This window comes from Microcaecilia unicolor, chromosome 3 (genome assembly GCF_901765095.1).
Source record: "Microcaecilia unicolor chromosome 3, aMicUni1.1, whole genome shotgun sequence".
NCBI lineage: Eukaryota > Metazoa > Chordata > Amphibia > Gymnophiona > Siphonopidae > Microcaecilia > Microcaecilia unicolor.
The window spans coordinates 235,549,340-235,565,376 of NC_044033.1; the positions used below are offsets into that span (position 1 = coordinate 235,549,340).

The 16,037-nt window shown below is 41.3% G+C and overlaps 1 protein-coding gene across 1 annotated transcript in view; it reads right to left on the minus strand.

Annotated features, from left to right (window-relative positions):
* The window catches only part of LOC115466383 (vomeronasal type-2 receptor 26-like), a 56,713-nt gene extending 41,559 nt beyond the window's left edge, over positions 1-15,154 (minus strand). Inside the window, exons 1-2 of the mRNA XM_030197578.1 lie at positions 14,996-15,154; positions 9,902-10,690 (exon numbers count right to left, since the gene is read on the minus strand). Of these exons, the coding sequence (XP_030053438.1) occupies positions 9,902-10,690; positions 14,996-15,154 (948 nt within the window). The remainder of the gene's footprint in view (positions 1-9,901; positions 10,691-14,995) is intronic.
* Positions 15,155-16,037: the final 883 nt, after the last annotated feature.

Below are 16,037 nucleotides of genomic sequence, written 5' to 3' on the forward strand. Positions count from 1 at the left end.
TGGCCCGAACCGTATCATCGAAAAAGATGGCCGGCCATTTTTTTTCAATAATACGGTTTAGGACGGCCAAATGGCTTGGATTTCGCCGGGTTTGAGATGGCCGGGTTTGTTTTTCAACGATAATGGAAAAAAATACTGGCGATCTCCAACCCGGCGAAATCCTAGCCATTTGGTCATGGGAGGAGCCAGCATTTGTAGCGCACTGATCTCCCTGACATGCCAGGACACCAACTGGGCACCCTAGACATGTGGGTACAGTGGGTTTTGGAGGGCTCCCATTACCAGCACAAGTGTTACAGGTAGGGGGGATGGGTCTGGGTCCGCCTGCCTTAAGTACACTGCGGTACCCACTAAAAGTGCTCCAGGGACAGGACTTGTTGCTGCTGTATAAGCTTGCCACACCAGTTGACACCTGAAGACTAATCTCTTTGAAAAAGTCCTTTATTTGAATAAGCACGTTTACTCACAGTTAACTGCAGATCAGAGGTTGTGCCCCACTGGCAAAGAGTCTTCCTGGTACTGAGATTAGCAGTAGGTTAGAGCTGGCAGAATGGTGTACAATGCCCTCTTTCAGCAACATTCAAGGTAATAACTAAGTTCTCTAACGTGGGTAACACATGAAAGGGATCTAAAACTGGCTTATAAATATGGCCACTACCTCATGGGCTAAGAGAAGTAAAACAGGGCACACTCTGACCCAGTTAGCAGGGGGAAAAGCACCATGGGAGTACAGCCCAGTACCCTACACCCACCACAATGCATTGCTGATGTGACTTTGCAGTGCACCTAACAGAAAAGGTGTCACACTCACCCGAGAGCCACATCACAACTAGGGAAAGGCTGTCGGAGGATAGAACACAATCTGCTGTCATGGAGGTGGGTACGGCATTTGAGGCTGGCATACAGGCTGGCAAAAAAGATTTGTAATTTTATTTTTTTAGTGTGGGAGGGGGTTGGTGATCACTGGGGGACTACGGGGAGGTCATCCCCCATTCCCTCCGGTGGTCATCTGGTCAGTTGGGGCACCTTTTTTAGGCTTGGTCATGAAAATAAAAGGACCAAGTAAACCCAGCGAAATACTGCTTATCGCCGGGTTTTTTTTTTCCATTATCGGCGAAAGCCGGCCATCTGGTAGCTACGCCCATGCCCGCCCATGTCCCGCCTTCGCTTAGCCAGCGACACGCCCCTTTGAACTTTCACCGGTGAGGCGACGGGAAAGCGGTGATGCTGTCAAAAACGCAGCTTTTGATTATACCGATTTCACCGCTTTTCCGAGATCGACGGCCATCTCCCGATATATGTCGGGAAATGGCCGGCGATCACTTTCGATTATAAGCTGGATAGTTGACTCATTCCAAACAAGGATTTTAGCATCTCTAATGATGGAAGCATCATTTGATGTTAATCTGATACTTGATGTTGATGTTTCCAGTAGAGGAACAGGTAACTTAAACTGTGAATGATGTTTGTCCTCCTGGAAGGAGATTTGCAGCAATTCCTGTAGAAGCAACAGGTAGTGCAATTCCTCCATCTCCTTGGATGGAGTTCAGGATAGTATTATACGTATACGTTTTTCCACTTCCAGCAGGACCGTCTAGGAAGAAGCACGTGTGGGTTATGTTTTTTGTATTACAGGCAGAAAGAATAGTATGAAATGCTTCCCTTTGCTCATTATTTAGTTTTTCTACCATTTATTCAGCTTTCTGCTTTTCATCTCCAACATTGAAGGCAAGTTTAGGATCTTCTATTCTGTTGGATGACTGTTGGTAAACCAAAGTGTTCAAGTTTTTTGCCATGTGTAGTCAGAACGGCTTGGATTTTCTGAAGGCACAATTGTTCACAAATCGAGCAATCACCTTTGCAACCATGGATGTGTTGAAAATCTTGTGTCATATTAAGTTTGTATTTTTGGAGAATTTGGAAAGCATTTGATGGTACGGCAAAAACACAAATGTATGCAAAAAGGTGTCTGATTTGCTGTGGCATGCTGTATGTGAGTGTATCGTCTAAGGTGTTCTCCACAGAGCTTCATCGTCAATAAGCCCCATTTTCTTGGCTGCATCTTGAAATGTATTATAAAGAACACATGCAACTGTTTTTAAGTCTTCAAAGGACTTAGCCCCTGGTTTGTGTAGCAGAATTAGCCTTAAACAGTAACGCTCAGGGTCCGCTGAAAAATGAACTGCATACATTCTCTCAATTGTTTTGTCATGTCCTGCTTTTCTACGTTTCCACTTTCGTTCTCTTTTGTCGAAAGTATAGTACATAGGAATATCTATATACAAAATAGTCTTTGGAGGATTGTCTTCTGCATTAAGTTTGTCGCTGTTAAAGTGGTGTCCCTGGTTCTGGCTCTTTGTACTGCAGCCTCAACTTCGTTAGGGTGAAAAACAATGCTTTGTTGATCTGGTAAGTGTACTTCCAATCTCTGGATAGTATGTGATTGGTGATGCAAAACCGTTTAATCGCCATGCAGCTTCAGGAGCACTAACATATCTAGAGTGAGTAAACGTTTTAATTTCATCATGTTGTAAAGTTTGGTGCTCTGTATTAACTACATTGGCACAATCGTGTCCTTTGTAGACATATTTAAAGAGGTACTTAACACTTTTAATAGATGCCCATACTTCCACATTTATATGGGAATTGTACTTTAAAAGTAAGTAAGGGTTATAAGGGACTACCCAACTGTCATTAATGAATTTTTCATTTAAGAGTGTACCGACACCGTTATCCCTTCTGCGGTATTTAGGATATCCGTCACAGTTCTCAATAGTTTCATTTTGGAATGGTTTTGGAAACTGTTTAGAGCACTTCCCATAAATCATGCAGGGATAATTTAAGTTATGGTCACTGCATGGGCCATGTATCATATGTTTACCAACTGTTGCATGGAGACATGGAAAGTTCTTTATTTCTGGAATTTCAGCACATACGATTTTGTCAATTATTTCCTTTCTTTTCAGCTTGTGTTCCTCTTTCATGATAATTAATATATGAGCGTGAGGTAAACCACGCTTTTGACATTCAATGACATGAATTTTTGCAAGACAGACACCAAGTATATGTTTTTTGCATATATCGTGTAGTAACTCTTTTAGTTTTAAATGAAACACCCTTGCCAATAAGTCAGGTCGAAACTCTGGTGCCTGACCTTTTTTTAGATTTTGAGTAATTTCTTCTCATCTTGGGTTGCAGGTCATAGTAATGAACAGATCTGGAGGAGTGACCTAGTGGTTAGGGTGGTGGACTTTGCTCCTGAGGAACTGAGTTCGGTTCCCACTTCAGGCACAGGCAGCTCCTTGTGACTCTGGGCAAGTCACTTAACCCTCCATTGCCCCTTGTAAGCCGCATTGAGCCTGCCATGAGTGGGAAAGTGTGGGGTACAAATATTAAAAAAAATATTTGTGAACTATTGCCATTGCATCCTGAAAACTTTGATGCATATTTCTTGGGCTGCCAGCAAATGATGATGGTATAATAAATGCCTGGCTAGGTGTAAATCCTCTATTTGCAGCTTCACTTGCAAGGTGGTCCATTAACCCAGAGTATTTTTCAACTCTTAACAGATTTTGATTTTGTCAAATTTAATTAAGTCTGTTTGCCTCTGTTTTAATATATGCATCCACAAAATATTGTTGGTTAGTTTTCCTGCACTAAGAAAAGGATTGAATTTGTCTCTTATTGCCAAACGGTACCCATAGTACTGCATTTGCATAACTCTTAGTCTTGGGCTGTTTGATTTGTGAGACGGAGGTGCATTATACATTTTGGTTGTTTAGACAAAGGAATATGTTTCCCCCAGCTCTGATCTCCATATGGAAAGAGTAATGGATATACCATTGCTTCTAGATTGGGGTCCAACACACTGATTATCTCAGTTTTGTTTTCTTCATTTGGCTTGTTTCAGCAATGTATTATCAGATCTCTATGTAAGGGAGGTTCCCCATCTGTATTTTGAAAAATGAAAGCCACCTCATTGGCTCTAGGGGCATTGTATCATCTTGAATCGTTTTTGCGGTCTTGAACAATGGCCATTGAAACTGTTGGAGGTTCTATTCTTCTTCATTGTGCTTCACATATGCATTCATTTTCTACTTCATACAGCATCTTGCAAGCATCTGCAAATGGATTTTCCGGTGCCATAAAATCACTTAATTGTCTCAGTAATGTATGGTTGATGTGTGCATTTGTTGAGATTCGTAGTCTCTGAATGGCTGCTTCATCAGGATCAAGAATATATAATTGAGCCAATTGTCTTTGATTGTCATTTTGAGGACATAGTGCTGCTGTTCTATGGTAAACAGTACCATTAATTCGAAAACAATAAGGGCCATATCCGGGTGGTGGTGCAATGTTAGCTCCCATGGAGGCAAAAGCTAAGGAACTATTAATGCACCTAATGTTTTGTAATTCATTGTACCTAATCCCTGGAAGTTGTACTTTGCCCTTACTACAACATTGTGTAAATAGGTTATCAGAAGGTGTTTCATTGTGAAAATGTTTGGCATTGCAAAATATACAGACTGCGTTCATTGGACCATAACTATAGTATTGAGTTTCTTTCTCATTGATACAGTCTCTTATTGCAATTCCTGTGGTTGGAGTTCTGCACTGTGCTGTCACTGTATCCATTCTTCTTGCTTTATTTTGTGCTGTGCCACATGGTTTTTTCTTTTGTTTCAGATTTCCAATTGTTTCGCGTTTGAAATCTGTTATATTTTGTATAGTCGTTCTTCGTTGCCTGTCTGTCATTTCTGCAAGTTCTTTCCATCCTAAATCTTTTCATCTTTGTCTTGTTGTTTGTCTCTGTTTCTCTGTCATTTGTTTAATTCTTTCATGTTCTAAATATGTTCTCCTTTTTCTATTTGTTGCTCTTTCTTCTTCTGTCATTTCTTCAAATCTTTTGCGTTGTATAGCAGTGTGCCTTGTTCTGTATGTTTGTCTCTGTTCGTCCGTCATTTCAGCAATTCTGTGCCTTTCTGAAACGGTGTTTCTTTGTCGGTTACTTACACTTTCCTCATCAGTCAACTTTTGTATCGTGGACCTTTTTCTTGCAGTGGCTTTTTGACTTTCATGTGCTTTTTCGTCTTCACTCAGAGCTGCACGCCTTTTTCGTTGTGCTTCAGCTCTTTTTCTTTTAACTTCAGCCTGCTCCTCAGCAGTTAGTGTTCTTTTTCTAGTCATGTGATGTTCACCACATTGGAATGTGTCTCTGATTGTTGTTTGTGAGCTACAGTATGTTGGACTGTGCCTCTGCTTCTCCTTGGTGCCCTGCCTTCCCCTCCATGTGCTGCAATTCTTCCCTACGCTCTCATCCTCTCCGATGCAATCCATGTGCAGCGATTCTCCTATGCTGTTCCCTCCCCTTCCCTCCCCTCCTTCTCCAGCGATTGTGGCCTCTATATGATGTGCACCGATTCTACTACTATTATGTATCATTTCTATAGTGCTACTAGACGTACACAGCGCTGTACACTTGAACATGAAGAGACAGTCCCTGCTCGACAGAGCTTACAATCTCCTATGTTCTACCCTCCCCTTGCCTCCCATGCCATCCATATCCTGCAATTCGCCTGTGTGCGAGTGTGTGTGTGTGTGTGTGAGAGAGACAGAGAGAGAGAGAGAGAGTGAGAGAGAGAGTGAGACAGAGAGAGAGTGAGTGTGTGTGAGAGAGTGAGTGTGAGAGAGACAGAGAGTGAGTGTGTGTGAGACAGAAAGACAGTGAGTGTGACACAGTAAGAGAGAATGTATCTGTGAGAGAGAGAGTGAGTGTGTCTGAGACAGAGTGTGTGTGTAAGAGAGAGAGAGAGAGAGAATGTGTGTGTAAGAGAGAGAGTGTGTGTGAGAGAGTGTGTGAGAAAGAGAGAGAGAGTGAGTGTGAGAGAGTGAGTGTGTGTGTGTGAGCAAGACAGAGTGTGTGTGTGAGAGAGACAGAGAGAGAGAGAGTGTGTGTGTGTGAGGGGGAGAGAGAGACAGAGTGTGTGTGTGTGTGTGTGTGTAAGAGAGAGAGAGAGACAGAGTGTGTGTATGTGTGTCAGAGCGAGAGTGAGTGTGTGTCTGAGAGAGAGACTGAGTATGAGAGAGAGAGTGTGTGAGAGAAAGAAAGTGTGTGTGTGAGAGAGAGACAGAGTGTGTGTGTGTGTGTGTGTGTGTGTGTGTATGTATGTGAGACAGAGAGAGAGTGTGTGTGACAGAGAGAGATTGTGTGTGTGAGAGACAATGTGTTAGAGGGAGAGAGTGTGTTTGCGAGAGAGATAGTGTGTGAGATAGAGAGTGTGTGTGTGAGAGTGTGTATGTGTTATTGAGAAAGAGAGTGTGTGTGTGAGAGACAGACTTTGTGTGAGTGTGTGAGAGACACACACAGACAGACTCTGTGTGTGTGTGTCTGTGTGAGAGAGAGAGAGAGAGAGAGAGAGAGAGAGAGTGTGACAGTGATTGCACTGTCTGTGTGTTTTGTATCCTTTTCTTTTTTAGACATTATCCAGTTTTTCTGTTATATATAAATTTATGTGCTGTGTCGTCCGCTGGGTACCTCGTGGTTCCATGTCTGCCTAATGTCAGCTCAGCTTGCCTCCAGCTTTCCCTTCCCTCTCACTGTTCTGCCCTCTGACATCATAATGTCTTTTTGCAAGTGCAGGACAGTGAGGGGGAATGTAGCGTTGTAGGCTGCTGTCCTTCGCCTCTCAGTCTTGTGCCATTGCTTACTGCGTTCGCCCGCTTCCCGCTACCCTGCTGCCTAAATTGTACCTCGGGGTTCCATCGCTGTCTGCCTGTCTGTTTTCGTAACATCCCCTAACATCAGTTCAGCTTGCCTCCAGCTTTCCCTTCCCTCTCACTGTTCCGCCCTCTGACGTCATTATGTTTTGAGGCGAGGGCGGGGCAGTGAGGGGGAATGGAACGCTGGAGATTGGCTGATGACATTTGATGTTACGAACCCAGGCAGCCAGACAGTGATGGAACGTTGGAGGTGCAAATTATTATATAGGATTATATTATATTATATAATGCTACATCTCATAATTACATAAGTATACGTATTGCCATACTGCAACAAACTGAAGGTCCATGAAGCCCAGCATCCTGTTTCCAACAAAGGCCAATCCAGGCCACAAGTGCCTTGCAAGATCCCAAAAGAATACAGGAAATAAGCAGTGGAGTTTCCTCAAGTCCATTGTAATAATGGTCTGTGGACTTTTCCTTTAGGAAGCCATCCAAAAAAATTGTAAACCCCGCTAAGATAACTGCTTTTACTACATTCTCTGGCAACGCATTCCAGAGTTTAATTACACGTTGAGTGAAGAAATATATTCTACAAGTCATTTTAAATGTACTAATTTGTAGCTTCATTGCATGCCCCCTAGTCTCAAGGAAAGAGTAAACAAACGATTCATGTCTACCCATTCCACTCTATTCATTATTATTTTATGGACCTCTAACATATCTCACCTCAGCCATCTCTTCTCAAAGCTGAAGAACCCTAGCCACTTTAGCCTTTCCTAATAGGGAAGCCGTTCCATCCCCTTTATCATTTTCGTCACCCTTCTCTATACCTTTTGAAATATAATGACCAAAATTGAAAACAAAATTCAAGGTGTGGTCACACCATAGAGCAATACAAAGGCATTATAACATCCTTAATTTTTGTTTTTTCCTTTCCTAATAATACCTTACATTCTATTTGCTTTCTTATCCGCTGCCGCACACTGAGCAGATGGTTTCACCTTATTAGCAATGATGACGTTTAGATCCATTTCTTGGTCGGTGACTCCTAATGTGGAACCTTGCGTTACATAACTATAATTAGGGTTCCTCTTTCCCACATACATCTCTTTGTACTTGCTCACATTAAACTTCATCTGCCATTTAGATGCCTAGTCTCACAGTATCTTAAGGTCCTCTTGTAATTTTTCACAATCCTCTTGTGATTTAACAACACTGAATAATTTTGTGTTGTCAGCAAATTTAATTATCTCACTAGTTACTCCTATCTCTGAATCATTTATAACTATGTTAAAAAGCAGCGGTCCCAGCACAGACCCCTGGGGAACCCCGCTATCTAGCCTTCTCCATTGAGAATACTGACCATTTAACCCTACTCTCTGTTTTCTATGTTTTAACCAGTTTTTAATCCACACTGTTTACTAAGTGACAATAGCAGCTGGCAGTGCAGTGATGCCAAAATAGCCCATTCACTTTGGCCACGTTGGCATTGCCGAGCTGTAGCTTCTAATGCAGCTTAGTAAACGGGGGTAACGTTGCAACTATAGTTGCTTTATTATTATGAGGTGCTGTTCACAATTATTTTATAATTATTATAATTTTATGGCTATAGATATGCTCTGTTACTAATTCTTTCTGTACTCATATTCACTCATTCAACTAAAATGTTAAGATTGTGGTTCATATCTTAATTAAGAATTTATTTCACTTGCATTCCATCTAATAGAGGTCAGTGTCAGATGGCTGTTTTTCCCTTGGTCTCATCAACTCATGGTTTATACATTGCTTGTTGCTTCTTTGCATATTGCTATGTTTTTATGAATATTATTTCATATTCTTAATTGTTAAGGTATGCTTCCTTATCATATCCCAACTGAGTGGAGGTATCCTTAATAATATTTTATATTAATGGCTGTCACCTTCATTTCATTGAATGTTAAAGGACTGAACAACCCAATAAAAAGGAAAAAAGAATCCTTAACTCACTGTCTAAATTGTCACCAGATTTTATACACTTTCAGGAAGATCCAAGATGGCCGCTTGAACTGACTGTTATAAATATTTGAAATTAATAAATATATTTAAAATGCACTTTCAGGAAACACATTTAAATGTGGCCAAATCTGCTGAGCTACAAACCAAATGGTCCCTACTAACAATTTTCTCTTCAGCAGATGGCACAAAAGTAGTGTAGCCACCTTGATTAGGAAAAGAACAGACATATAATTGATATCTCATGACAGTGATAGTACTGGATGCTGGGTTAAAGTGAAAGTCACTATCTGGGGCAACCCCTTTGATCATATTGAGGATATAAGCTCTACTACTACTACTTATCATTTCTATAATGCCACTAGACGTACACAGCGCTGGACACTTAAGCTCTAAATTCTGATAGCCCTGATTTCTTTCAAATTGTTGCTGATGTAATATCTAATGAAAGTGACTAGGGGGAGATTTTAATTTAATTCAAAATCCTGAAATCGAAAGAAAAACCATATATCCTATCAAAAAATCCAAGGCTTGGTCAGTTCTGCATGAAGTAATGATACAGCTACATTCCTCACTACACAATTCATGTTCCAGAATAGATTATTTTTTGATATCCAGCTCCCTTTTAGATAAAACACGCCACTCCAGTACTGAAAGTATCACACTATCAGATCATCCACACATAGTCCTTCTACTTAACATCACTGAGCATGCAAAACATAAGATAAACTGGTGATTTAATGCCACCTTATTAGACTGTTCAAATTTCCAAGACTATATCTCTATTCTATTCTATTCAAAGTATTTATGTCCTGCTAATATCAATGCAGAATCTATGTGGGTTACATAATATCAAAAACGCACATTTCGAAGCAAGAAAGCCCTTCAAAATTATTCATTCAAATAGTTATTAAAAAGATAAGTCTTTGAACCTTTATCTAATAGTATATAGCCAGAAATCACCCAAATTTAATTTGTACAGGTATAGAATTGCAAAAATTTACTAGCCTGAAAAATAAAAGAACCATGCCTTTATCTTTGCAATTAACTGCATGTCCATGATGTTTGACATGCAGCATCTGTGTGAGTATACAGACTTCACTGCATCCTGCTTCCTTTTCACACTGTGCAATCATATAGCATCTCTTCTTTCTGACAATAACATTCTTCAAACATAGGGTATTACCTTCCATGGCAAAGAATCAAAAAAACTCTCATTTTCTCCACTCCATATTGTGGTATTTCCAGATCTAGAAGTGTTCATGTCATGCAATGCATGTGCCAAGCTGTACACAGCATTGTATACATTATAGCTGTCAGAAGATTTTATGACATCACAGTGTAAGATGTAGGCAGATGTTTCATCACTGCTGCAGGATCTTTGGATGCTCTTGGGGCACTGGTTGTTGCACAGGTCCTTCCACCACATCTCTGTCAATGAATCATTAGGAAACATGGCAGGATTCACCTCACGGACAAATTTGTGAAAATTTGGAATAATTTTCTTTGCCACAGTGAAAGAGAAGGTGTTTTTTCTATCAACATAGTTTGAGAGAAAGAAAAATTCCAATTCAGCTATGATGATCCAGACCTTTCCAGGTGCTTCCGAAACGGATGCATGACCTACAGCCTCTGTATAGTCTTTACTACAATACAAAATAATCACTTTAGCTGAAGATGTATGGATGATCTCAGAAATATTACCCACATTTTGAGAGAGCAGAGATCTGGACTGACTGAAGGTTTCTATGAATTCAATGCAACCTCCACTTTGCTCAATCCCTTCTCTCAGGATCTGCACAGCCCTCATGCTGTTTTCATCACTGGATGCAACGATACCGACCCAGGTCCAGCCAAAATGCTTCAATAGTTTGACTATCCCAGCACAGAGGTGCAACTCACTGGGTACAGTTCGGTAGAAATAAGGAAACTCAACCGTGTCGCTCATGACAAGATTCCCTGAGGTGTAACTGATCTGCTGAAAATAAAAGATGGAATTTATGAGTACCTTTATTATGAAACCATCATATTTTATTCATATATCAAATACTTAGAACCTAATTATATTGTAAAGAGCAGAGCAGAAAAAAGGCGTGATGATAAAGCCAGCTAGTATAGTAACATATTAATGATGGCAGAAAAAGGGCTGAATGGTCCATCCAGTCTGCCCAGCAAGCACACTCGTTATCAGCTCCTGATTATACAAAAAATGAATGTGATATAAAATACTTGATCATTATCTCTCTTGGCATTTCTGTGACACAGACCACAGAAGTCAGCCTAACCCTGTCCTTGGAGTCCAACTACTGAAGTTGCTGTCAAGGCCCACTTCTGCCCATAGGTGCCTGGTATAATAGGCTTGGGGAGGCTAAGCCTCCCCAGCCCAACCGCTGCCCCCACCCTGCGAGCTGCAGCATTCCCCGCTCCCCAGTCGCCAATCATCTGCCGTCTCTGCCCTCAGCTGCCTGATAGCCCTCGTTCCCTTCCTGTCCTCGCCCTACCTTTAAATATTGTAATTTTCCTCGAGCGGGCGGCACCAGCATTGCAAGCAGTAGCAGGCTCCAGCCTTCCCTCACATGGCTCCGCCCTCTTCTGACATATTTCCTGTTTCCGCGAGGGCAGAACCATGAGAGGGAAGGCTGGGTCCTGCTGTTGTTTGCAATGCCGGCGCCGCCCGCTCGAGGAAAATTACAATATTTTAAGGTAGGGCGAGGGCAGGATAGACACATCAGTTCCTGGCAAAAAAAAACGGGATAAAGAGTCTGAAGCCGGCAAACAATGGACGTCATTAAATCCTTCCGAAGTCTCAAATGCAACAAAAGTAGCATTCATGACACTGGAAGGCTTGGTACCGCTACAGATAGGAAAATGGAATTTCGCTATTTGAAACACGTAGAAAATGAAAACTAGAAACGCATATGTTAATTTTTTAAAAAAGATGTCATTTATTTCTGTTTGGCGTTAACTTGCAGGGGGTCAGTTGAGTTTCTAGGAATGATAACCATCGTTTCTCAGTCTGCTGTAGCCTTTTGATTTGTTAATTAATGGCGTTTTTACATGCTTTTAACACACGCACATATATATACAAAAAAACTGTTTACCCAGCTGCACTGATTTATTGAAAAGCTAGGTCATCCTGAAACCTTAACGCTATTAAATGTCCAGCAACTTTGCCCTGAAAGTGCTTTTAGTCCTCACAGAGGAAGAGAATAATCCAGTTTAATAGTGAACCCAGATGGAAAGGTGCACTTGGAGGCAGTCTCTCTCAAGGAGTGCTACTCCCTTTCTCACCAGGTAAGCATGTCACTTGGGCAGAGGCTACCAGACCTAGTTGTCAACCTCCTAAACTCATCCTGCTTGCAAAAGAGGAGTTATTCCTCGCGCTTGTTATCAAACTAAAACTGCCCCTCGCCCCCCCCCCCCCTTGCTGGAAGTTAGTGGAGTCTTCTGCCCCTGTTTGGGGGAGATATGGAAACCCCACAGGGAATGAGGGCTATCAGCTGAGGGCAGACGTGAGATGATTGACGACGAGGGGATTGGGGGATCGGGGGGGTGCTGGAAGAAGGCAGGAAATGGTTGACATGGGCTGCTGGATGGAGGGGAGGGGAGAGGAGGGTTGCTGGACATGGTGGATAGAGGGCAGGGGAAGAGGAGGGTTGCTGGACATGGGAGGATGGAGGGGAGTGCAGGGGAGAGAAGAGTTGCTGGACATGGGTGGATGGAGGGGAGAGGAGGGTTGCTGGACATGGGTGGATGGAGGGAAGAGGAGGGTTGCTGGACATGGGTGGATGGCGGGGAGGGGAGAGGAGGGTTGCTGGAAATGGGTGGATGGAGGAGAGAGGAGGGTTGTTGGACATGGATGGAGGGGAGGGAAGAGTGAGGAAGGAGATGAGATGAGGGAAAAGGAAGAGAGAAAAACTGCACATGGAGGAAGAAAATAGGCAGAAGCTGGATCCACTGGACAGTCGAGTCTGTGGAGGACCCAGCTTTTACTTACGGATGTAGGGCAAGCAATGAAGAAGAAAGGCGGAAAGTAAAGAAATAAATGGAAAGGAAGCCCTGGAAACTGAGTTAAGAGGACAGATAGCAGCAGAATCGGATACTGGGCCAGCATGATCAGAAAAACAAAGCCACCAGACAACAAAGGTAGAAAAGATCATTTTATTTTCATTATAGTGTTTGGAATATGTGCACTTTGAGAATTAGGTGCTCAACATTAAAAGTTTATATTTATTTACTTATTTATGGCATTTTATCCCACATTAAACATGAATTAGGGTGTTTTGTGGCTCTACATGTATCATGATATTATGATCCCTTGTTTTATATTGTTGACGGTCTGCATTTTCCGTATGGGTGGTATATTGGTGTATTAGGTTCTGCCCAGTGTAATATTTATGGTACAGTAAGGTTCTGAGTGTGTTTTTGCACAAAGTTGTGCATAGTGTTTTGCAGTTGAGCGATTGTGGTTAGTATATGCTTTGAGCAACCACTTTATTCTTTGACATATGATACATATCTAATATCTAAATTTAATAAAAGGTATTGTGACTTATTTTTATTTATTTTTTCTGTGTGTTATCAGACAATTATGGATTAAAGCTCCACCCCCAACCCCGCTCCCCAACCCCGCCCCCTTTAGCCTCCCCAAACAGTTGGGCCACCGACCGCCTATGCTCCTGCCTATCCATATCTGTCTTGTCATTTGCAAGACATCAACAGTAAAGTCTGTCTGGTTCTGTCCTCATATTCCAAATTACTGGAATTTCTGTCAAAGCCCTCTCCAGCCTATCTTAAACTGGTTTGTCATAAACGGGATACAAACTATACAAGCTTGCCCACTGGCCTTAGTTATTCACAGCCAGAGTTGTCATCTAAGCACCACGCAACATACAAACACACATACAGCTATTTAAGTTATGAATTTTATACTGATCATTTTCTAATTAAATATGCTCTGTGTTCATCCCATGCCTTTTTGAATTCTGTCACCATTTTTTTCTTCACCACCTCCTTCGGTCTAACATTCCAGGCATCAACCACCATCTCTGTGAAAAATTATTTTTCTGACATTAATCCTAAGTCTACCACCGCGCAACCTTAATTCATGTCCTAGTTTTACTATTTTCCCTTCTCTGGGACATGGCTGATAAAAGGGAACTTTCCCCCATGTGATCTCTGTTGCTTCTACTGATGAAATTCTGAACTAAAAGCCCCACCCTGGGATCTTTCTCCAGACCCTCAAACTCCACAGATGCTTTGTTTATTAATTTCTTCACAAGGCAGGAGCAATCCATTGCTATTCTCTCCTTCAGACTCAGTAGATCAAGATTGCCGTACAATTTAAGGGTGGATGGTTGTTTTACATATAGGTTGGCTAACTCCTGCTGTGAACCATAAAACAGGGTTGTTGAGATGTGCACCTGTATTTTATAAATAGTGCAGCAGGAGACACACTTCATAAAAGCAGGGCTATCTCTATTCACCCTCAATCTATACCTGAACAGGGACAGCTACATAGGAAAGACTCTGGGTTGGCCAAGGCAGTTCACTATGACTGCGGTTGCCATCAAAGAGGTGAGGATTGACCCCCAGAGGAGGGGGCTGGCGAAGAAGGGGAGCAGGAGTCATGGGAGAGAGGGAAGGAGCTGAAATCATAAGAAGGTGAGGCTTTTGATCCGTGGCAGGAAGGATAGGGAAGGATTAAAAAAGCTGCTTTGAGTCCTGGCCTGACACACTGGTTGAGAACTGCTGAGTTAGAGCAATTCACATTGTTTCCAGGAAGTAGAATCATGCAACCTGATACTTTTGGTTTGTTTCATTTAGGAAAATATATTTGTTACAAATTAAACTGCTGCTTAAATAAAACCCTACCAGTTTGTTTATTATACAACAAAATTATTACTCGCAACAAAGTTCCCTCTCAGACTTCTTATTGTACTGAGAATGAATAAGTTTATACTTATGAATTCAAATTATACATCATATATATTAATCACATTGGCCTTAAAGTTTGAAGCAGAGGCAACAGAGGCTAAAGTTGTAATAACTGAAGAGGGAAACAGGATGTCTCAGCCTATTGCTCTGATGACTGAATATTTTACCCATTGTTTACTTTCATGTAGTTCATTTTACAAACTTTTATCTCTGATTCATCATTTAAATTCTACAGTTTATCACAGTTAAGGGTGAGAGGTTAATAATTTGGTTTCATATTGCTAAAGGTTTAAGGAAGGCTTATAGAAGAGTGAATGAAGTGAAATCAAAGATGCTCTCTGACCTGTGGATAGTGGTATATCCTGGAGAGGATGGAAAACTGGCTCGAATATTCAGCTGGAAGACCTTCAATAACAGCAGCCAGTAGTCCAGATGTTTTGCAGTTGTAATTTAGGATCCCAGTGTCCATTCCTGAAAATATATTCATGGCAGCTCTATACATTAGTAATACATTGTTATAAGAGTTATAAATGTGGAATCCCAGTGTAAGGTTGGGTAAGAGCGCCGAACTGTTGTTAATCTCCTCCACCGCAGACACAAAGGCCAGGAAGTTGTAATAATTCAATAGTACAGTACTTTAAGGACAATAAATGTCATTTAATATAAAATTAGCATCAAACTATAAGATACAGAAACACATATATTAGTATTAGACAAGTTTAAAATAGGTTTAGGATAAGGGTTTGAAGTATTGTTTGTGACAAGCTTTATATATTGGTCTGATAACAAAGACCAAAGCGTGCAATCTCTATGTTCACCACAACTTAATTGTATTTCTTTCCTCTTTTTCCTTTCTTCCATATTTTTTTTATATTCTGCAGCATGAATTAGGCCACAGCAAGTAAATGCATATCTTTCCCTCATTCACTAGACTCTACCATCTCTCTTTCTCTGCCTATACATATGCATCTGAACCAACAATATGGAGTGGAATTTTCGATAGTTCATATAAGTCAGACTTTGGATGTTTTGAGCTAAACGTTCCAAATCTGAGTAGGAAAGAACCTATTTTTGAAAAAAGAATAACATCTACCTTTTTTTTTTTTATTCTATTTTGAGCAAGGTTTTGTGCTTCATACATTTATCTTTGTAGGCAATTTTCAAAAAAAAAATGCACAAGTTAAAAATGCACAAAATCAGGACGGGTGACGTCACGCTGTAAGATGGCGGCATGAATAAACAGCTCTGCATGCCCAGCGAGAAAAAGCTTATCATTTAGCATTATTGGCGATCCGATTTCCCCAGGTCAACTTTATATAGCTGTCGGAAACATCGGTGAGGGCAGCAATGGCCGGGAAAGAGTCCTCCGGGCCCCGCAAAGCTTT